The following is a 23,159-nucleotide window of genomic DNA, read 5'->3' as shown; positions in this document are numbered from 1 at the left end:
TATATGATATATGATATATATATATATTTATTTATTAAAAAGATATATGATATATATATATATATATATATATATATATATATATATATATACATATGATATCTATTGTAAATTAATTGTTGTTGCGTTGTTTCCAACATATACTATTTAAATGCTTTTTAAGGTATAAAAATATATATTATAAATATATTCTATCAAGTTATCATTACAGCTCAATGGCGTCATCGATTTACATTCGGTCATTAAGATAAAACCACAGTGATCGCGGTTAGGAAAAAAATAATGTGTTTGCTACAGGATTGAAATCGGGAAAGGACATATTGTTTTTATTTAGGCAAAATCATCAGACATTAGTTTACTACATTTTATTTTCTATTTAATTTGTTGCGCAAACAATATTTTGTAATTATGTAATCAATAAGTAAGCATTGGCCAAATAATTTTTGAAATATTTGCAGTATTTAATCACTGGAAATTTCTTAGTATTAATGTTCTCAGTATTAAATTTTTATAAGGGAAGAGTATTTGATTGTAAATATTAGAGATTGAGGACAGCGGATTAGATATTGAAATTTGACAAATCAATTAATTTCGATTTTGGCTCGCTTAATTCCAATTGGTTAAGTTTCAATCTTCAAACCGCAATCGTTAATACCTATTCTGTTACGAGTTTAATCTTACGTAAACTGTTAGCGCAAGAGTGAAGAACTTATGAAGAGTGTCGCACGCGATGATTACGATAAAGTAGTACATTAAATATATTCAAGAGTGGAGACGTAACATTGTATATTGTAACATAACATATGTTATTGTGCCGTATAAAATCTCTACGTACGTGTATTTACCTAAAAAATGGGTTATATAATAGTTGTACGTCAACTCGAGTGGAAGGACAAAAAAGAGTGCACCATATTGTTGAGAAAAGCTGTGTGGTCCCTAATGAATCCCCGTATAAAAAGTATGATACCTCATCAACTGCTTTTTCTATTTGTGCTCAATATGATGATGTCTTCCTCAGGATTATCGTGGAATACTATCATGTATATCATACTCGCTCTCATTATACTTATATACGTCCTAACGTATTTAAGTATCTCTATATGGGTGATAGGTTTCAAGTGGAACGTCTGGAGGTAGTGTATAAATGTTACGGATTATTAAAAGTACCACAATCGGTAATCCGTCGTGATAAAAAAACATAACGTTTAGTGAGTAACTGGAAACTGATTTTAATCTTGATATCAATTTTTCTGTTAATAGGAATTATTTGTGTAACCCCGATTGGAATTGTTGGGTTGCCGAAGCTTACGAGTCTCTTGAAAGTTTTGAGAACGATTCGTATCGCATAACATCTATCCATGAGTATCAGTGTTACCGTCATCGTTATTTGAGGAGTAAGATCGTAGGAACTATCGGTTTGCGCGAATATGACAGAGATATACACGGACGAAAGATAGCTAATATAAATATGTTATATGTACACGATCTACACGCGAACAAGGGCATAGAAGACGAGCTGCTTTATGTCGCTAAAATGTCCGCAATAAATAATGGATTCCATTTCTTAGAGTTATATCTATCGATATATAGCACAGACATGATAGAAACGACTGTCGAACTTGAATTTAGGTTAATTGAATCGTATAAACTGGATTTCTTTTTCATGTTAATACCAAGGTACTATTTATTGTGTATTCTAATATAAGTTTAATTATATTCTTTTAATCTTTTAAATGACGTGCACACTCGTTTGCGAAATATTTTGAACATACTTTTCATTGAAATTAGAGACAGAAGCGTAGTAAGTAATCATAATTTCGAGCCACCGTTTATTGGCATACGTGGTAACCAATTATGATAAAAACTGAAGTTACAATATACGGTGTAAATATTAGTATTTTATTACACTTTTTACATCTTTTATATTATATTTTTATATTTATTATATATTTATAATAAATGAACATAATTTATTATGTTCATTTGCTTTTAATATAATATTTTCGGCAAACTAAACAATTTCGAAAGCATAGACGTAACAATATAAGAAAGCTACGTTTCTTCTGGATCTTTTTTTATAGTTGTGACGCCAAATTTCTCATATATAGTCACTTTGGCTACTGTTGTAGAGGATTACTGTGTAGGCTTGTCAATAATAGCTCATAATCTTGACCATTTTATGCGTTCTCAACTTCACAGAAAAAAAATGCGTACAAACCGTTTTGTAGATGAGTATATACATATAATGACGAAAGAATATTTCCTGAATTGTATTAATAATTGATGATAGTCAAATAGCTTCACTTGAGATAGCAAAAGATTAAAAATAGGCCATTTTAGCTCACTGACCGCATCGTAATTAATCATTGGAAATTATTTCTGGTATTTTCTACAAATAGAAACTAATAATTATTTGTTCACCAGCTCCAGGGAAAATTATAAAAATAGAGATTTAATATTGATTGTTATAATAGCTATATAAAATATTTTTAAACTTTGTATTTTTGATGTTTTTAAGATAACAAATGTTTTTAATATAACAAAATAAATATGTTATAATTTAATTTATTAATGCAGAGTTTGGTACGCGTTATACATTTCAATTGATTTTCAACTTGCTCCGTTTACCTCATTGTCGTTTTCCTTTACTTCATTGCCCCGGGCGTAATCTACGAGCCGTTCGAGACTTAGAAGCGTATGACGTGTAAACACATGTTTCTAATAATTTTCCACTATTAGAAACATATGTTTACAAGTCATACGTTTCTAAATCTCCAGTGTGGCTCGTTGGTTGCGCGCGGGGCAATGAGGTAAGGGGAAGCGCTGAGCAAATCGACGGAGCAAATCGAAAATCGGCCGAAATATGCAACACGTGCTAAGTTCTGCATTAATGTATTGGTGTGTAAGGTAAGGAGAGAAATATTCGACAAATCGAATTTCAGTATCGTGGAGTCTAATGAGAGTGACAGATATGCATAAACATTGATAAATCTTCTAACAATCTCTCTGTAAGTTTTTCTTTTTTATGTCTCAAAATATCTCATGTAAAAAATCTGTTAGATAAGGACTAAAAAATGTAAATAGCAGGCTTTCCTCTTTTGGATCTTCCTTTGCATGTACAACACATCAATACTATTTAAAACTCAAAAGTAAACTTTATTATATTTACTATTTACTTCTTAAGATATTATTGTGTAATTTATTTTATTTTAAAGATATATGAAAGACAATTGAATTTATTTCAATGAAATATCAAAGATAAAGCTCAAAAGAATATTTTATATAACTATTTCAACAATCAATAATAAACCTCGATTTCATAACTTTTCTCGCATCTGGTGAACAAATAACTGTTATTTCCTATTTTTAGAAGAACCAAAAATAATTTCCAATATCTAGTTAAGATTTTATTAGTAAGCCAAAAATAGTTTATTAAAAGCACAAACATCGTCTTCTCCGTATTATAAACTGTCTGACTATCAATATATTAAGTATAATTAGACATTGTGGCCTTGTTAACTATTAATTAATCGATATCAAGAAAAGATAAAGTTTATTTTTTTTTTATAAAAGAGCTATGTATTATATAATATTATGTATTACATTATATAGTAAATATTTTTTGTAATATGTATGTGTATAATGACTATTTATTATGTAATATATTCACATATAATTGCTCATATAATAAACAATATATAATAAATTATGCATTATTATAATATGCATTATATAATATATACTATCCAGCAAACATGAATATAAAACTGCTACATTGTCATAATAAAACGGAATGTAACATATAACACGTATGTAGCAGCCCAGACAGCAATCATACTGAGGAGGATTTAAAACAAGAATAGAAACGTTTATATATATCTACGTATGTTAAGAGTCAATTAATTGTAAGACTCCGATATCATATACATTAAAATCGTTGTTATACTCTACCCTCATGTGTTATGGCTATCATAGACCTTTAATCTGTTAGGTTCTGTTTTATTGTTTTATCATTCACAAATCTTCTTTAATTAATATCTCAATAATATGTCACATATAATGATATGTTACATGTTACTTTTATATTATATTTACGTTATATTATATTTACGTTATATACCTGTAATATATATAAGTAGAGGGAAAATTATTACTAATATCTATATAAACTCCCAGACAGCTAAAAGATATCTTAAAGACGTTCAAAAGACATCCAAAAGGAATAAGGATATCTTTTAGTCTTTAAGATATCTTTTAGTAGATTGTACTGTCTGGGAGTTTATATAGATGTAAGTAGTAATTTTCCCTCTGCTTATATATATATTACAGGTATATAACGTAAATATAATATGAAAGTAACATGTAACATATCATTATATGTGACATATTATTGAGATATTAATTAAAGAAGATTTGTGAATGATAAAGCAATAAAACAGAAACTAACAGATTAAAGGCCTATGAGAGCCATAACACATGAAGGTAGAGTATAACAACGATTTTAATGTATATGATATCGGAGACTTACAATTAATTGACTTTTAACATACGTAGATATATATAAACGTTTCTGTTCTTGTTTTAAATCCTCTTCAATATGATTTACAAATCGCTCGCTGAATCGCGCATACATATTAACAATAATCGAGAATTTTGATTACCGAGAATTGCGGTTGCTGTACCCTTATAGAAATATCATACTAAAAATCATTGATAATTACTTATTATCCAGTATTTTTAATACTGAAAATAAGTAATTATCAATGATTCTTAGTATGATATTTCTATAAGGGTAGAGTAATGACGTTGGAGCCATGTAAGTAGTGCTATTTGTTTCCAATTTTGTTTTTTAAAATATGTTTTTTAAAATACATTTATTTCAAAGAATTTGTGCGAATATTCACAAATATTATTTAATTGATATATAAAAATTTATGTGGTCACATTTGCAAATTGATAGAAGACTTTTTTGTTCAGTTTCACCTAATGTGTAAGTATACAACGGCAGACGGCTTTACTATAGCTTATCTACCATATCGCACGGGATCATTTATTAATCTCCTTTAATTTTTATAATATCTTAGATTTACTGCGAATATTGCAAAACAGTATGGGGCTTTTATGTTCAATCCGTTCTACCTTCTACAAAAATTGCGAAGAAGAGTGGACATTGTAGGACACCGTGCATACAGTCTGTCAAGTAAAAATGTGGTCGGCCTTATTCACAACTGGTAAAAGATATCGCTCTAAATCTTTCGTGAGTCGATAGAGGGAACTTTTGTCCTTGATGCACTGTCAAGAAAGATTCAGTTGTCGTTGATTTTTTGTAAGAGAAACACGTTTAGCGCCATGAGTACCAAATAGTAGCGCGTCGGGCTACGAGGCTGTAATCCTTTGCGCCCACCCGAAAGATCCGAAAATGTTGCAATCAGCGGTTGTTAAATAAGAAGAGAAAATAAAAAATATTCGTATAGAAGTAGGTGCACCAATACAATGTGGCAAAAATGTCGATAATTTACCGGAACGTGGCTCGATAGGCAAATTTGATCAAAAGCATGTCTCAAAAATGTCTGACAATTATCGACGCCGGTGGTGATCGGAGGCATTACTAACATAATTGCATCTTTGTTCTGATTGAGTACAATGCATATATGTATTTGAAAATTTTGTTTATTAATTTTTTTTATAAATTAACCTGACCACGCTTTTACTTGACAGAATGTAGATACGACGTATCCGACGCACAGTGGGCCAGCGATTCGGTAAACCTGATCAAAAATATGAAATATGTAAGTTTACATAGGATGTTCAAACATAAATATTGTATTAATATATCACTTCAATGTATTCTGGTGAAATTATTTTTCTATATTGTTTATTTATTATTCTTATTTTCTTTATTTTTTTATTCTTTTAGCCTTGAAAACGGCTGATCTTAAATATTCTAGTTTTTCTTCTCCGTGAGATATCTATATTGGAGTCTTTATTGCGTAAAATATTTTATATTATATTAAAAGAAAAAACAATTACAATGTCATTTATAACAAATCTTTACCTGTTTATAAAAGTTCTCAACGAGAAAGAAAAAACATAATTTATTACCGTTTTGGAAATTATTTATCGAAAAACGTATGTTGTATTTCCTCTCTGCACATTCCATGATCTAAAAAAAGTGTTATGAGATCCTACCGAATTTTTTTATTTATTTTATAACTAAAAGATTTTTTTAATTTCTGAAAGAAATAGGTGCTAATATCTGCTATTGAAAATAGTTTTATATATTATTTAGATAATATTCATTTATGAGTAAGATTTATTTATTCTAAAATATATATAAATGTAAGACAATATATATAAATGTAAAACAATATAAAGTAAAAAACATACGTAAAATACAAGACGCAAGACTAACGTAATAGCTGCATGTAGTACACAAAAGATGCCAAGAGATAATGATGCCCTGTGATTAAGATTCCTCTTCTTCTCAATTGTATGAAACACAATATCTATAACTAGATATGAAATGGTTCAATACAAAATGATTAAAATGAATACATTATTGATAACGCTGAGTCGAATATAAGAGTATAACGCACTATACGTAACGCAATCGGTAGAAATGATTACACATGATCGGTGAAATGATTACAAATGATCGGTGAAATGATTACACACAACGGTTTTCATTAATGTCCAATAACATTGACCTAAGAAAGTTTGATTAATATTCTATGGAATATTTTATATGTTCCATACATGTGCCAAAATGTACTGAATATTCATTGCACATACAAATAGTGTTTATAGATATTCTAAATATTTCACGATTATTTGAACATTCTGTGAACATTTTTTTACTGTTCCGATATATACAGAACTTTTCGAATACGAACAGAATATTTCAAGAATATCCAGTGTTTACTGGGAAAAGATTGTTTTTTTCATGTTTTGTTTTACTTTCTTTATTTTATTCCATTATATCACTTTATTTATTTATTGTAAATAAGTTAGGAAATCGTAATAATTATATACAAAATATGTTCTTAAATTAATAGCGTGATTATATAAAATAAAATGTGAATATGTATATTTTATTATTTGCAATTATCGAATTTTATATTTTAATATAAGTAAATATTTGAAAAAGTTATAATTGTAATGAGAGAAACAAAAATGTATTATTAGCTTTGAAACATTTATTTTTTTAAATTGTATTGTAATTTAAGATTAATTTAATTTTTGTATTTAAAGATCAGCAGGAACAGACTAAAAATAGCGGACCAAAAATAGCCTTTTCGTAGCCAGTCTCTAATTATAGTGTTTCTAGTATGTTACATAATTAACAAATGCTCCAACTTCATTATTTGTCACGTCTATCCTAAATCGATAATGCCGGAAATATCAATATTGTTATCGACGTATGTTACCAATAGCTTTTAGTTCCCCTTAAGTAATGGCGCATTTCTATCGGAGTTCGGTATCGTATTCAGTATTCTCTTAACACCTTAAACCTGAGTATAAAGGAAGAGAATATAAATCTTATTAAAAAATACATGTGAAAAAATAGAATTCTTTATATATATATATATATATATATATATATATATATATATATATATAATTTTTTTGTAAAATCTGCTCCACATGGAGCACATTTCCTCTATGTAGAGCACATAGAGGAAATGTGCTCCATGTGGATTTGACTCGCGTATTTAAAATCGGGGGGAACCGAACGATAGATGATTAGTTATCTCCCCACTATATTTTTTTTTGTTTTGGAATGGCAACTTGATTTCGACAGAGTAGCTGGCATGTCAGACGTATGTATAAGCTCAGATTTAACGGTAAGATCTTGATATTCCGATTGTGCAGTGTAAAACTTCAGTGTATCTACCTAGAAAAATGGGTTATATCATAGTCTTACGTCCATTCGAGAAGGACGACGAAAAAGAATGTAACGCATTATTACAAGAAGCCGTGAAGTCTCTAACAAATAACATGATCAAAGATACAATATTTATGAAGTTATTGTATCTATTTGTATTGTACACAATATTGCTCAACTTCGGAGTGTCGCAGAAAGCTATCTCACTACTCGTAATCGTGTACGCTATGTTTGTATACATCATGACATATTTGAGCGTCACGAAGCGGATAGTAGGTTTGAAGCGGAATATCTGGAGGTAGTGTATATCTTATATGAATCTTACGTGAACTATTAATCTTAACGTTACCATGCTCATTCTATGTATTAGACGTATATCATAAAAAATTGATTAAAAATTCATTTAATCACTTATCATATAAGATGTAATTATTGTTCTCTCTTTTACTTAATTTTTAATGTAATAATTGTAGTCATGCGTAATTTTGGAAAAATTCTTGAAAGTAAATGAATGAAATTTACATCAGTACATCTACGAAATGCTTGGTATTACAGTCAGGGTTAATTCTTACACGGCACACAAGTTTTGGACACCTTAATCTGGTATACTGGGATTGTTTCCATCCTTGCTTATTTATTAAAATGCCAATAAAAATGATAAAGAAATATAAATATTTTTTAAGTAAAATTTTTCTATAAAATAGAATTTTTAAAGAAATAATCGAAAATATTCTCTTAAGTATTTCATTTTATCGAAAACATAAAGAGAACGCGATGAGAATATGAGTTTATATAAAAATTTGTAACTTTTTTGAAAATGAATTTAAGAAATTATCATTCTATAATTTTCTTGTCCTAATATTTATCACAATTGTATATTTTATTTCATATTTTATGTTTCATATTTCATACTTCATATTTCATATTTGTGAAAAAATATTGCATATTTTAGTTTGTCAAAAAGTAATAAATATTTAGGTATACAAAAATACATCATCTTTTCCAGTCAAAAAGCGAATAAAGTCATTAATACTTTCAATTTTTTGTGGTATTACATATTTATTTTACACTTTTATATGTTTCTCTCTCTATATATCGCAATTAAACTTCGATTAAACTTTAAATGAAATTTAAATTCAATTGAAGATTGCATTCCAAAACATCCTTTTTGAAGAAAATTTTACTTAATATCTATAGTTCACATATACTATAGTTTACATATACTATAGAATATCCAGTAAAATTTCCTTAAAAAGAACGTTTTGGAATGCAACTTTGAATAGAGTTTAAATTTAATTTAGAGTTTAATTTTATTTAAGGGAATATTCTAGTGTGAAGACCCGTTTTCAAGGCGATATTTGGGAATTAATTTTAAACAAATGGTTAAACCTACAAAGTTAATATTTTGTACTGACATTTATTCATCTTTGAAGAAACATCTTAAATTTTGTCAAAGCTTTTTATTCAAAATTGGAGAAAATACAAATGAACGAAACAGGTCACGCCGTAAAATCGTCTTCCATCGGGCGTGTTAATTGCCGCCATCCTCGTCATCGAAAGTAAACAAATTTGCTCTCATTCTGTTCTTTATAAATGTAGCTATTGCCCGAACTAGAATTAAATAATTTGAAGAAAAATTGACAAAATGGTGGCGCTTGAAAAATAATCTGATAATCTGAATAATTTTTTTACTAAAAAATTTTAACTAATTCTAATCTTAACTGGTCTGAAAAAATAGCAATTTTAAAGATATCAAGAATTCTAGTATGGGCGATAGCTACATTTATAAAGAACAAAATAAAAGCAAATTCGTTTATTTTAGATAACGAGGACGGCGGCAATCAACACGCCTGAAGGAAGACGGCATGACCCGTTTCGTCCACTTGTATTTTCTCAAATTTTAAATGAAAAGCTTTGACAAAATTTGAAGTGTTTCTTCAAAGATAAATAAATGTCAGTACAAAACATTAACTCTGTAGATTTAACCATTCAAAAATTGATTCCCAAAAATTGAGTTTTGAAAATGAATCTTTACACTAAAATATCTCTTTAAAATTTAATCGACATTGATAGAAACGGGCATATAAAAATGTAAAATAAAAGTCGCAAAAAATTGTAACTATTAATAATTTTATTCGTATTTTGGTTAAAAAAGATGATATATTTTCGTATACCTAAATAATTATACTTTTTAATAAACGGAGATATGCAATAATAAATATTCTTTCACAAACTGTACAATATGGACCTAGATTAGAAAATTTAAACTCAGGTTAGGATTTAATAAACGTTGGTTTAAAGACGTTGGTTTAAAGATGTTGGTTTAAAGATGTTGGTGGGTTTTAATCTCACGAACTAGGATGAAAAGCAATTTCATAACAACTTTGTCTTTTTATATATTATATGCAATTAAAATCACTCAATAGTGCTCTCAAACCTTATATTTTCATCAACTATAATATTTTTTATTGTGTAAATCAAAAGTTCTCATTCTACTAGGTAATTTAAAATTAAAAATTGGATGGAGCAAAAAATGCCCACAATGTATCAGAATTTGTGTTAAAGAAAATACTATAACCCGATATAGTTAATAAACTTGCTCGCCGAACAATTCGAATTAATCCGTTTTCTATTGATTTTTCTGTTGATAGGGATTGCTTATATAAGTCCAACTGTAGCATTTGGGTTGCCGAAGCACTCGAGCCTCTTCACATAAAGCGAGATATAAAAAACGAACCGTATATCATCATACCTGACTATGAATATCGACGTTTCGAAATGTCCTTTCGTTTTATCTCGAGTAAGATTGTGGGAATTATCAGCGTGTGCGGGTCTTCCAAAGATATATATACGAAGGCTAACATAGATATGTTATTTGTACATAATCTATATGCGGAGAGGAACATAGAGGAGAAGCTGCTTGAAATCGCTACGACATACGCGATAAATAAAAAGTGCTTTGGCATCAATATACAATTGACGGAATACCATAGAAAAATAATGCAAATGTGTCTCCAATGTGGATTTAAATTGATGCGGACGTATAGCCAATTTTTTTTTCTCAAAACGTTGACAATGTACGAATTAACATATCAAATGCCTGAAGATAATGTAGATAGATAGAGGAGATTATTATAGTATTATTGTAGTATAAAAATTATTGGTTTATTTTTCTCTTAATTTGGTCTAATAAACTCGTTTGAGTTAGCAGATTTTCTATTATAAATTGTTTGTTAGGGAAAGTATAATTTGATAATGTGACCTTGTTAACTATTCATTAATCGATAAGCGTTAGAAAAGGAGACAAAGTTATTTTATGAGATTTGTACTATATAATATTGCTTTAATATAAGAACATACAATATAATAATGTAATACATCAACACTATTTATATAGTAAATATTGTATAAAAATATATATATATATATATATTTAATATATATATTATTATATAATATATGTGTTTACAATTACATAATATATATTTATTTATTATGCATATAATAAATATATTATATATAATATATATATTTTATGTATTATCTATAAAGTGTTGTATATAAATTAGGATATGCGAGTTTTATAAACAATAAAAAAAATATAAGAAATCAACAATGATGACCTGAAAACATATTTCTTTCATATCTTGCTTGTTATGGAGATATATCTCAATCTCTTTACTTTTATTCAATGTTTATATCTCTTTTCTCTTTTTACTTTTATTCAATATTTATATTTTTTCCATAAAAATCTATAACAAGCAATAAAATTTTGCAAAGTTAGATAATAATTAAGTTAATTAATTAAAATTAAGTTAGTTAGTTAAAAGTAAAAGAATTAATAATTTCTAGTTTAACTTAATTAATTTTAAATGCATCAAATTTGAATTTAAATAGTTATTTTAGAATGGATTAACTTATTAATTTATTAACTTTTTTATTTTTAAGTTAAAATAATTTGTGAATATATTAAAGTTTTTGGATACTGTGGTCTGCTAACAATGTAGAATAAGAAAAATAAAGATAATGACAGCAGAATTTTTTCGTATTTGTGAATATTAGTGTTGTTTTCTTATGTAACATCTTAAATAGTCGTTAATTTTTTATACAAACGTTCAGCATTTTTTTCTTATAAAAGAATATTTTTTAAATTTTATTTCACGTAAATTTAATCTACAATTTACAACTTGATTATACAAAAAAGGACATGATTCCATTTAAAATAAAAAATGATATTTAAAATTCGGAAATGACATAGGTAACCTTTACAAAAAAGTATTACTGATAATTACTATCTACACAATAGTATAACGTTTTAAAGATGTCTAAAAGACGTCTTAAAATTTTTAAAAAGTTGCTAGAAAGACGTTTTTATAACGTCTTTAAGACCTCTTATGTCTCGATTTAAGACGTCTTAAAGACATTATTTTAAGACGTCTTAAAAACGTTTAAGACTACTTTTAGACCTTTACATATATGCTATTGCATGTATATTATATTATGTATATGGTATTATAGACTTTTATAATTATGTATACATTAAAAAGAGAAAATTTTATTTATTTTCGTTTATTTGCTGCAGTCGGTTGAGAATTATGATTAGACTGTATATTCGCTCATCCGTTTTGCTCAGGGTTAGGTATTCATGACAGCTAACGGATAATAATAATATTCGCACATCATACATTTTAAATTTTAAAACATATGCTGCCTAATAGTAATATTTCGTAGTACATGATTTAAAATTTAAATACGATACCGGATACTATCAACATTTGTTAGCTGCCATTAATCCTAATCCTAATCCTGAATAGAACGGATAAGCAAATCCATATTCTATTATTTCCAAGGACCACCTTGGAATGTGGAGTGTCAGGTAGCTCAGTGGTTTAGAGCAGTCGTCCGGCAAGCGAAAGACCCGGGTTCGAGTCCCGGCCTAGCAGGACCGCGCTCTCGATATTTTTCTCTTTCTGGAACGAAAAAGATACGCAGATCTCGAACGCACGGCGTTCCGCCGCCACCTAGTATGCCCTCCTTCTTCTACGCTAATGAAAGAAAGGAGATTTTCAGTCGGCACTGCAATTTAAAAGCAAACTGACCAAATTATAAAACAATTCAGAGTTTAATAACTTCTCTAAGATTTTTACATATTTTACGTACACGATACTCGCAAGAAGTCGTTATTTGTCATAGCAACGTATATAAATTTTATAATCGGTAATGTAGACAATTATATTCAACATTTCGTCTGAGTAGAATATGTAGTCATGTTGTATGCTACTCCCTTTCAACAAGCGTGTTCAAAGCTTGCGCGTAAAAAACAAAACTATACTGAAGGAGCCATTTCATTACGCTCCACCTCATCTAACGTCATAGTGTAAAGCAGTTCCTAAATCTACAAAAGAGAGTTAGAAAACAAATGAAAATGTTTTCGGGGAACGGGAGGATATGTCTACTCGGTAAAGTAATCGCATAATTATGATCGAACTTCATTCTGGAGTTCATTTGATCATATAATTATACATAATCTTAAAAATGTCATTTAATAAACGCCATAAAAATGTCTAAAATAAGATATATCTTTAAGACGTCTTTTGAAAATGTCTTAAAGACATCTTTTAGAGGTCTTTTAGTAATGTCATAAAGACGTCTTTAAGACGTCCTTTAGAAGTGTGTGTTGTGTGAGTCGTGAACCAGTGATAATTACTTTTAGATTTTTAACATAATGTTATAATAATTCATTCAAACAAAATAAAAAAATTTTAAGAAAATCCATATCAAACAAATCGAATTACTAAATTATAAAAGAAACTTTTAAAAGTTTCTATTTATATAAAACAATAGTGTTGTTTTGTCAAATGACATAGCTTTCTTAAACGAAATAAAAGTTTTTATTTTCATCATTTTAAAAAATGATTTCATTTAAGAATATGATATTTTAATGAAACAAACCAAGATATATTAAACAAATACAAATATTAAATCTAAAGAAACTTTTCTCCGAAAAAACGCCCTTATAGAAATATCATATTAAGAATCATTGATAATTACTTATTTTCAGTATTAAAAATACTGGATAATAAGTAATTATCAATGATTCTTAGTATGATATTTCTATAAGAGCGGTATAAAAAGTATAAGAAATATATAATAGAACAAATTATAATATTAATGACTGCTACTAACAAGTACTATTCTAAGCAGGATACAGCGGGGTAAATTGAATAGTGAGAGAATTTGGATAATATTAAGCGTTTGTGATAATTTCAGAAAAATATGAGACACATTGTTTTATGTTTGAGGTTAGCAGTAAGGTAGACTGTGGTCTACATATTTTTAGAAGTTTTAAAGAATATTTGTGAATCCGAAGGTCTGTGGAATATTTTACATTAAGCAGGGTAGGTAGAGAACTTTTGTTGTTACTGTAGTTTATAAAAATATATTCTGCTAGTTTAAGCTTTTATAAAATCTACGTAAAAACTATGATAACAATATAACTCAAAAATGTTTCCCGCATGTATTAGCGATCACGTCGATTAGTGGTACATTTTGTTAAGTTATTGTAGTACTTTATTATATTGTAGTACTATATTTTTATCGGCTCACGGGCAAATTTGGATACATTTTTATGGGGCAATTTGGATAACGCACTCAGTTCCCTAATATGTATATTTCAACTGTTTTAAGACACATGTTGTTATTTCAAATGATGACATATTATGAAAAAAAGATACTCGCCTAAATTGGAACAAAGAAAGTATGAGGCAAGCCATTACATTTGTTATTGATGGTGTGATGTCCATTTTAGGAGCTACACTATTTTACGTTCCCTACAAAAGTTTATACAGAAAAGTTCAATCTAATCAAAGACAAATGTAATGAAAATGAAGTCCCTCGCAGTTCTATATGGGCGCCCCAATGTATTTAATGGCGTTTTAGAAAAAACTTGTCTGTGTATGTGCATTTTGTAAAGTCAGCTACTATTTAAATTTGTCTATAAAAAAAGGGAATTAGATCCGTTGCCAGCATTGCAAAACATGGTATCATGAGCAATGCGTTGAAACCAAAGGGAAAAACAGTTCATTTGTGGCCCTTATATATGAATTTTTTATATAACACTAACATGATTATTTTTTTCTCTTGTTAATTGTCTTAATTTTTATTTAATTTTGTTTGAAAAGTGCAATTTAATATCAAACATACAATAAATAAACATAACGTTTTGCTTTTATTATAACATTATAATGTCCATTATAATTATTATATTAATTATTATGTTAATGTAATTATAATTATAATGTTAATTTTAGTTAATATTAGTTTATTTATATTCGTTGTATTTAATATCTTATATGGGACTAACATGATTACTTTGACTTTCTATATATATATATAATTTATATTCAATTTTATTAAATGTTTTTCTAATTTATGTTCAATTTAATCTGAAAAGTTTAATAAAATGTTCAAAAAACAACATTTTTTAAATACATGATTTAGTTTTTGTTATAATATTAATGCTCATTTTCAATATTATTTAAATTATCCCTTAAGATATCCGAATTGCCCCTCAAAATTGATCTTCATTAAAATTGTAGGGATAAATTGGATAATGGCATTACGCCTCAAGATTTAAAGAGTAATTTCTCATATATTGGGTAAATACTCATTAAACATGTAAGTTTCCTACTACATATTCAATGTAAGGATAAAATTATTATTTCTCGAGAAATTGTTCAAAAAGTTTGAAATTACCCCGCTTTACCCTATTATTCTATAAGTACTATCGATGTGAAACATTATTGAATTTGAAATACAAGTAACAGAAATAACTAGTAAATAAATAAAAAATATTATATTATATTCGTAATATTTTTAAAATATTGTTGCATCATTATTAAAATAATATTAATGTCACTGCAATATGCAATATTGCAACGTTGTAACAATGTTGTTGCAAGCTTTTGTGTTGTATGAGACTGGTACAAATGCTTAACTTTAATACATTAATTCTTGACAGTATTTGCGTAAGTATTACATCACTTAGCGAAGTATTATATATTAGTATTTAATTATTAACAGTGCTTTGCGTAAGTATTTTATCACTGAACGAAGTATTACATATCAGTATTTAAGAATTAAAATCCATCATATCATAAAATAATATTTGTCATTGTAACACTAAACACTGAGATACTTGTGAGCACTAAGTGCTGTATTTGAATCGCAGAATATTATTAACCACTGTACTTTTAATACTGAAAATAAGTAATTAATCAATGATCTCAGTATGACATTTCTGTAAGGGTGGATCATTCACAACGGGACTCGTGGTAACAGCCATTAATCGCCGCGGACAACGATCCCGCTTGTTAGTATCTGTCGGGAGGCAGAAGTGTCGCTTTCCCAATATATAAACCATGGAGAGGCCATGGAGCGGTCTATCCTTACGGAGCAGGAAGATAATGCGTGGTCTAAAACGGAACAAATAAGAAGTCGAGCAATGAGGATTCACGCGAATGGCCGGCAGGACGAGCGGCCCTTGGACCTAGGGCGTAAGAGTGAACGAGAGCCAGGAGTTAAACCCTCAAACCCATCGTACAGCAGCGTCCCGGAGTGTCAGATTACGGGAGCGGGCAAGGACGATGATGGATTCATCACAGCAACTTGGCCGGCTCAACGAGATACCAGCGATGCGCGCGAGACTACTGTGTAAGAGACCGGCTGTGCCAAAAGCAAGGCCTCACAGTATAAAAGAAGATAGCCAACTTATTGGTTATGAATCTCCTTTAGCAGTAACGTCCGTTACGCACAAGTGCCAGGAAGGCGAACCAAGCTGATCAGTGGGAACACCTTGGATAAATGGGCGATAGGGATAGCGCCTAGTCGAATTGCACTCAGAACTCTATTGTAAATACTTTATTACTCGCATGGAAGATACACACTAAACTCTTCGCGGTTTCTACATGTGACACACACCTCTCGCCATGTTCTCTACTCTTCTTTCTACGTCTCTCTCCCTATCCGAGAGTTCGTCTCTCACCACGTGATCTGGTGGTCATGCGCAGATCTTTAGCTATTCTCTCGACCTATCGCATAACGCGAAAAAGGTGCGCAAGCGGCGGTTCAGGCATTAGCGCCCCCTGTGGTGTAGGTTTCTACTAATAAAATACGGGACGAATGGACACCGTTTCTTACAGCTCGGCCATTCTGGCGTGTCAAACGTCTCGAGTGACATTCAATAATTCTCGCAAACAAAATAAACATTGCACATATGAGATGCTCAACCGTGATACATATGCATAAATAAACTAAACACAAAATTACAAAATTATTAATTCTGGTCAGTCTTTGGCTTATACAATGGCACATTTTTTTTTTTTTTTTTTTTAAATCATAAAGTAAACTCAAAGCTAGACTATAGTTAAAAAATATAAATTGAGACTTAAAAAATAATCAGGTTATCACGGGCTTAATCCACGGTTTGATTCTATCAGGAGATAGAATCGAATTGTACGGTTTGGCCGTATGGTTGTATCCTGGGATATCCTGAATTACGTATCTGTTTTTAGACAACGTTTTCGCTACTAGGTATGGGCCCTTATACGGAGGTTTTAATTTCCTATCTTCTCCAGGTTTTAAAGTGGTATCCCTAATTAGCACATAATCCCCAGGTTTGTACCTAGAAGGCGTTAGATGCCTTTTGTCATAATACACCTTGTTATAATTTTGAATCTTATTTGTGACTTCAATAGCCATTTTCCGACTAGTATCTCTATCACTTTCCGTCGCGTCCTTATCCTTACAAAGGTTATTTAAAAATTCTATCAGTTTAGAGTCAGCCTGATTCCTCTGGTCGTATCCCAGAAGCAACTTGGCAGGAGTACACTTAATTGAGGAATGATAAGAGTTATTCATCACGTATTGAATTGTAGACAACTTAGATGACCAAGTCATTTGATCATCAACAATCTTTCTGAGAGACGACTTAAGGAATCGGTTCACCCTCTCCACCATTCCGTTAGCCCAAGGGGCCGCTACAGCTATCAACCTATGTCTTATGCAACGAGACTCTAGGAATTCTGCAAATTCGCCTGAGGTGAATGCGGTACCTCTGTCAGAAACAATTTCCTCCGGATTCCCGAAGACATCGAATACGGGAATAAAATTTTTAATGACTTCCTTTGAACCTGTGCTCCTAACTGGCAAAAGCCATGTAAACCGTGTAAAAGAGTCGATAAGTACTAGAACATGTCTAAAACCGTCTGACGATTCAGTAAGCGGACCGAAATGATCCGTATGCAAAATCTGGAAGGGTTTGTCCGAAATGGGCGAAATTTGCAGTTCTCCTTCTTTAACATTGGACGTTGAATTTGCGAGCAAACAAACCAAACAATTATCTATGTGATTTCTGGTTTTCTTACGCATGGAGGGAAACCAGTAGTTAGCATAAAGACCTTGATACGTCTTCTCCGCACCACAATGTGCGTAGTCGTCATGGTACACTCGCAGTAAACTACTAATCATACTATCGGGTATAACAAACCTTGGCTTATCATTGCACTTTCGGTAGACACAACCGTCGACTAGCGTATATTTGTCATGTTCGGACTCTTCTAGACTGGTAGCAATTGCCCGGATTTGTGGGTCTGCGAGTTGCCTATATTGCAGCTCTTTTTCTAGAGGCATGCTTTCTATTGACGACACAATTCTACTAAGTGCGTCAACGTGTGCCATCCTTTTGCCATCTCTATGCACCAACTTGAATCGATAATTCTGTAGTCTCAAGGTCCAGCGCGCGATACGAGTATTCAAATGGGCTTTATTAACAGCGTATACCAGCGCATTGCAGTCGGTAACAACCGTAAAAGACAAACCGTATAGATAAATATGGAACCGTTCGATAGCCTTAACAACCGCTAACATTTCCAGTTCAAATGAATGGTATTTACTCTCGGCCCCATTCGTTACTTGGCTATAATAGGCGACCGGAGCCCATGAACCGGAAGATTGTTTTTGAAGTAATATAGCGGCAAGTGCTATTGAACTTGCATCCGTATGCAATTCAGTTTCGCTTGACGGGTTGTATAAACGCAGGACTGGATAAGACACTAATTCCGATTTCAATAAGTCGAAAGATTTCTTACATTCTTCGTCAAAAACAAAGTCAGAAGTTTTCTTCAAGAGATTGTGCAATGGCTTGGCCTTACTGGCATATCCTGGGATAAATTTCCGAAAATAATTTGTCAGACCCAAAAATCTTTGCAACTCTAGCACTTTCTTCGGAACTGGAAAACATTTGATGGCTTCTACGTGCCTGTCACTTAACGTAATACCCGTAGGGGAGATAATATAACCGAGATATTCGATGACGTTCTTTAAGAACCGACATTTTTCATAATTAAGTGTGAAATCATATTTTTTAAGCAATAATAATGTTTGTTTTAACACAGATAAATTCTCCTCTACTGTGATTGATGGGATGAGGATATCATCCATGTACACCAAAACTTTATCTTCTCTTATGAGGGGTTGTAAGATATAGTTAACCCTTCGTTGAAATTCGGCCGGAGCCTCACAAAATCCAAATGGAAGTCTCTTAAATTCGAACTGCCCGTCCGGCGTGGCAAAAGAAAAGAATTTAGTGTGATCCGGGTGAATTTTAATTAAATGGAAGCCCTCCTTTAAATCTAAGAGTGTAAACACTTGCTTATTACCTAGTTTCGCTAGACAGTCTTCTATAAGCGGGAAGGGGTATTTCTGCTTAATGACCCGGTCATTAAGGGGTCTTAAATCTACGCAAAGACGCGTTGAACCGTTTTTCTTTTTAACGGGGACCACCCGAGCACAGTACGGCGACGAACTCGTCTTAATAATGCCTTTTCTCTCTAACTCATCGGTAATTTCTCGAATTTGTATTCGTTCGGCATGCGCAAAGCGACGCGGTGCGTATGCATATATTGAGTCGTCTTTTAAAACGACCTTAACGCTATAATCGTCTTTAACTAGTGCTACCGGCGTATCAATTACATTTTTTATCAGTTCAACTACCTCATTGTCCGCTTCTTTCCCAAAGTCGGTTTTAATATTTGACCAAACAGGTTTATCAGTAACCGGCATATCGATAAGGTCGACTACATCTGCGGAAGCTACCTTATTTAAGAGCTCTAATTTATTTGAGCTACAAGCAGCATTAGGATCGTAAGATATTTTCAATTCATTTTCTTTAATAAAATCACGTCCTAACACAATATGCGTAGTATTCGAACTATCTTCCAATAATTGAAAATCAACTTTTAACTCGACCTTCGGTAAAAGCGACAATTTAATAGTTGTGTGCCACACACCAACCACAGGAATATAAGTACCGTTCAAAGCTCTAAGAGAATTATATCCCGACTTTTCTAATTTTGAATCTGATCTGGCATATAACCTGTATGCCGCAAAACGAATGAATGAAACAGGGCTACCTGTATCAATCAGCGTACTCATATTACATATATTCCCATTGATGGTGTAGACATTTGTGATTGGCTCACTCATTTCCAACACTCGGTTTCGAGGATCCTCTACACATCCCACCAGTGATGGGTCGTCCTCTTTCTTAACGACTACTGCAACCGGTGGCGGCACGAACGTGGTTGACTGCTGGGAGGATTGCTCCTTTCTCTTCAGTTTGTAACAATCGGCCTTCAAGTGCCCTTTCGTCTTACAATAAGCACAGAAGGTCTCTCTGGAACTTTTCAACTGATGATCGTTCTTCGTAGGTGAACGAGGCGACGCTTTCGGTTTCTCCTTCCTCATTGGCTGTGGAGATTTTTTCGATGTCATCTCAAAAGCACTTGTGACCTCGTACATCTGATTCAGAAATTCATTTATAGAATTTGCTCTCAGACATGCTGCTGATGCCCTCAACGCTGAGCTGCCAATGCCGTTTATAATTAACTGGATACAACTCTTCTCAGGTAACTGCAGGCGATGCAGCAATTTCATTTTCTGCATGGCGTAATCACGAAACGATTCTTTATGGTAATTCCACTTACGGGCATCCACTCTCTGCATGGCTATGTGGAACGGGATTTGTAGCCCAAACCTTTCCGAGATAGACTGCTTAAACACTGGCCAAGAGTTATTAATTGACTCTATATTCATGTCATACCAGTCCCTGGCCAAACTATTTAATTTACTAGATGCTGCTAGTAAAGTCACCGTCTCACTCACTCCGTGAGCAAGAGCCACATGGTCCACCTTACGGATCCATAAATCAACATCTTCTTCCTCTGATCCACCGTATGCCGGAATCTGTGGAGTTAAAAGCTTAACCGCTGAAGCAGTTGCTGGGAGATACATCACCGAGGTTGGCTGTGTTGTCCGTACACTGATTGGAACGGGCGGTATGTTTTGGGATGATACACCAGGTAAATCTGTCCCACCAACGTCCTGTCCACTCGTTACTTCATTGATATTTGCAGTAGACATCAAACGCTTCATCTGCTCCATCATCATTAACATTGACTGCTGCATCGTAGCCATTGACGCAGACAAATGCTGAACAGTCAGAGATTGCGCACTTTGGCTAGGCAAACCTTGTGGTTGAATGTCTTCACGTTGTAAAACTGGAGGATCATTGATACGTCTTTCCATATATGAGAATATCTGATCAATGCATTCCGATCTGGAACTCCTTGGGATTAGTCCCAAGCTAGTAATTCTTTCCTTGAGCTGATCAAGCGAAAGATCTTCAACCTCCTGCCTCTCCATTGTACTTGACGAAACTTGTATCACAAAATCTTCTTCACAGATTAACGTCTCGACTTCTGTCCGGGAGATGGTACTTCTAGAGGTGTCTCTATCTTCACTCAAAGAATGCGGGAAAAACTACCGTTATGGCGGGCGTTTTTTTTTTTTTTTTTTTTTTGCAAACGACCGTTACTGATGATGCAATACTGTTACTGCGTAACAAAGACTGGCTGAATGCTGAGAGGGTATAACAGCGAACTATCCCACTTCTGATGTATTTTACTGTAAGAGACCGGCTGTGCCAAAAGCAAGGCCTCACAGTATAAAAGAAGATAGCCAACTTATTGGTTATGAATCTCCTTTAGCAGTAACGTCCGTTACGCACAAGTGCCAGGAAGGCGAACCAAGCTGATCAGTGGGAACACCTTGGATAAATGGGCGATAGGGATAGCGCCTAGTCGAATTGCACTCAGAACTCTATTGTAAATACTTTATTACTCGCATGGAAGATACACACTAAACTCTTCGCGGTTTCTACATGTGACACACACCTCTCGCCATGTTCTCTACTCTTCTTTCTACGTCTCTCTCCCTATCCGAGAGTTCGTCTCTCACCACGTGATCTGGTGGTCATGCGCAGATCTTTAGCTATTCTCTCGACCTATCGCATAACGCGAAAAAGGTGCGCAAGCGGCGGTTCAGGCATTAGCGCCCCCTGTGGTGTAGGTTTCTTCTAATAAAATACGGGACGAATGGACACCGTTTCTTACAACTGCATGAATTGATACGCGTAAGGGCCTGAGCACAAAGATTATCGTAAACTTTTCCGACAGAGTCATAAACGTAAGTCGGTGTCGGAAGTCAGCGCACAAGGATTGACGTAAACGTATGTCGTATCCATCGCACTGCCTCTGACTCCCCTCTTTATAATCATATCGATTACTTTTATTGATATTTAAGATTCTATTTCATTTATGGTAAGTGGTATATTTACATTATATATTACCTTTTTGAAATATTTTAATGGTTTAGACATGAATTGTAAATAGATGACAAGATATTTTCGAAATAATCAATAAACATAACCAAATCTAACTTGAAATTTTCACATTTTTGTAATAAATTGTTACATACTTTTAAAAGATCAGATCTTGCTTGAAATATAATGTGTGTGTACACACACACATATATGTATATATATACATATACAGGGTGACCCATTTTAACTTAGGCAGCCAAATAACTCGAAAAATAAGCACACTACGAAAAAATGTTTAGAATCAAAATTTCGTCATTTCGAGGAGGACGTACAATGACGTTAAAATTAGCCCCCCCACCCCTCCCCCTGGGCGGTGAGGGGGGACAAGTTTGAAATCTTAAATGGGAACCCCTATTTTTTATTGCATATTCGGAATCTTTGGCTAAAAACACATACAATTTGTCTGAAACATTTTTCTCGATTCATGATAGATGGCGCTGTAATCGACGAAATTCAATTTCTTCGATTTCTCTTACTGAGAACCCATGCTTACGA

General features: G+C 32.0%; 2 protein-coding genes and 1 non-coding gene across 3 annotated transcripts; all 3 read left to right on the top strand.

Moving 5' to 3' along the window:
* Positions 1-624: 624 nt before the first annotated feature.
* LOC116852764 lies at positions 625-1,737 on the top strand. Its single transcript, XM_032833407.1, has 2 exons — positions 625-1,133; positions 1,261-1,737. Exons 1-2 carry the CDS (start codon positions 853-855, stop codon positions 1,703-1,705), a joined length of 726 nt encoding a protein of 241 aa, XP_032689298.1. The 5' UTR covers positions 625-852; the 3' UTR covers positions 1,706-1,737.
* A 6,039-nt stretch (positions 1,738-7,776) lies between these two features.
* Positions 7,777-11,286, top strand: LOC116852765. The gene is made up of 2 exons (XM_032833408.1): positions 7,777-8,183; positions 10,537-11,286. The coding sequence occupies exons 1-2, from the start codon at positions 7,903-7,905 to the stop codon at positions 11,006-11,008; spliced, it is 753 nt and encodes a 250-aa protein (XP_032689299.1). The 5' UTR covers positions 7,777-7,902; the 3' UTR covers positions 11,009-11,286.
* Positions 11,287-12,755: 1,469 nt separating this feature from the next.
* Positions 12,756-12,828, top strand: Trnaa-ggc. The gene has a single exon. It is a non-coding gene; the product is annotated as a tRNA-Ala (tRNA).
* Positions 12,829-23,159: the final 10,331 nt, after the last annotated feature.

The sequence above is a fragment of the Odontomachus brunneus genome, unplaced genomic scaffold, assembly GCF_010583005.1.
Source record: "Odontomachus brunneus isolate Ranch 3 - 2012 unplaced genomic scaffold, Obru_v1 Obru_scaffold_255, whole genome shotgun sequence".
Classification (NCBI taxonomy): Eukaryota; Metazoa; Arthropoda; class Insecta; order Hymenoptera; family Formicidae; genus Odontomachus; species Odontomachus brunneus.
Note: the sequence above shows the minus strand (reverse complement) of the source record. Positions and strands in the feature narration are given on the sequence as shown.

Coding starts and splice junctions, on each gene's coding strand:
- LOC116852765 (XM_032833408.1), top strand. CDS start 7,903: ATGGGTTATATCATAGTCTTACGTCCATTCGAGAAGGACGACGAAAAA. Junction 8,184..10,536: donor TTGAAGCGGAATATCTGGAG/GTAGTGTATATC, acceptor TTCTGTTGATAG/GGATTGCTTATATAAGTCCA.
- LOC116852764 (XM_032833407.1), top strand. CDS start 853: ATGGGTTATATAATAGTTGTACGTCAACTCGAGTGGAAGGACAAAAAA. Junction 1,134..1,260: donor TTCAAGTGGAACGTCTGGAG/GTAGTGTATAAA, acceptor TTCTGTTAATAG/GAATTATTTGTGTAACCCCG.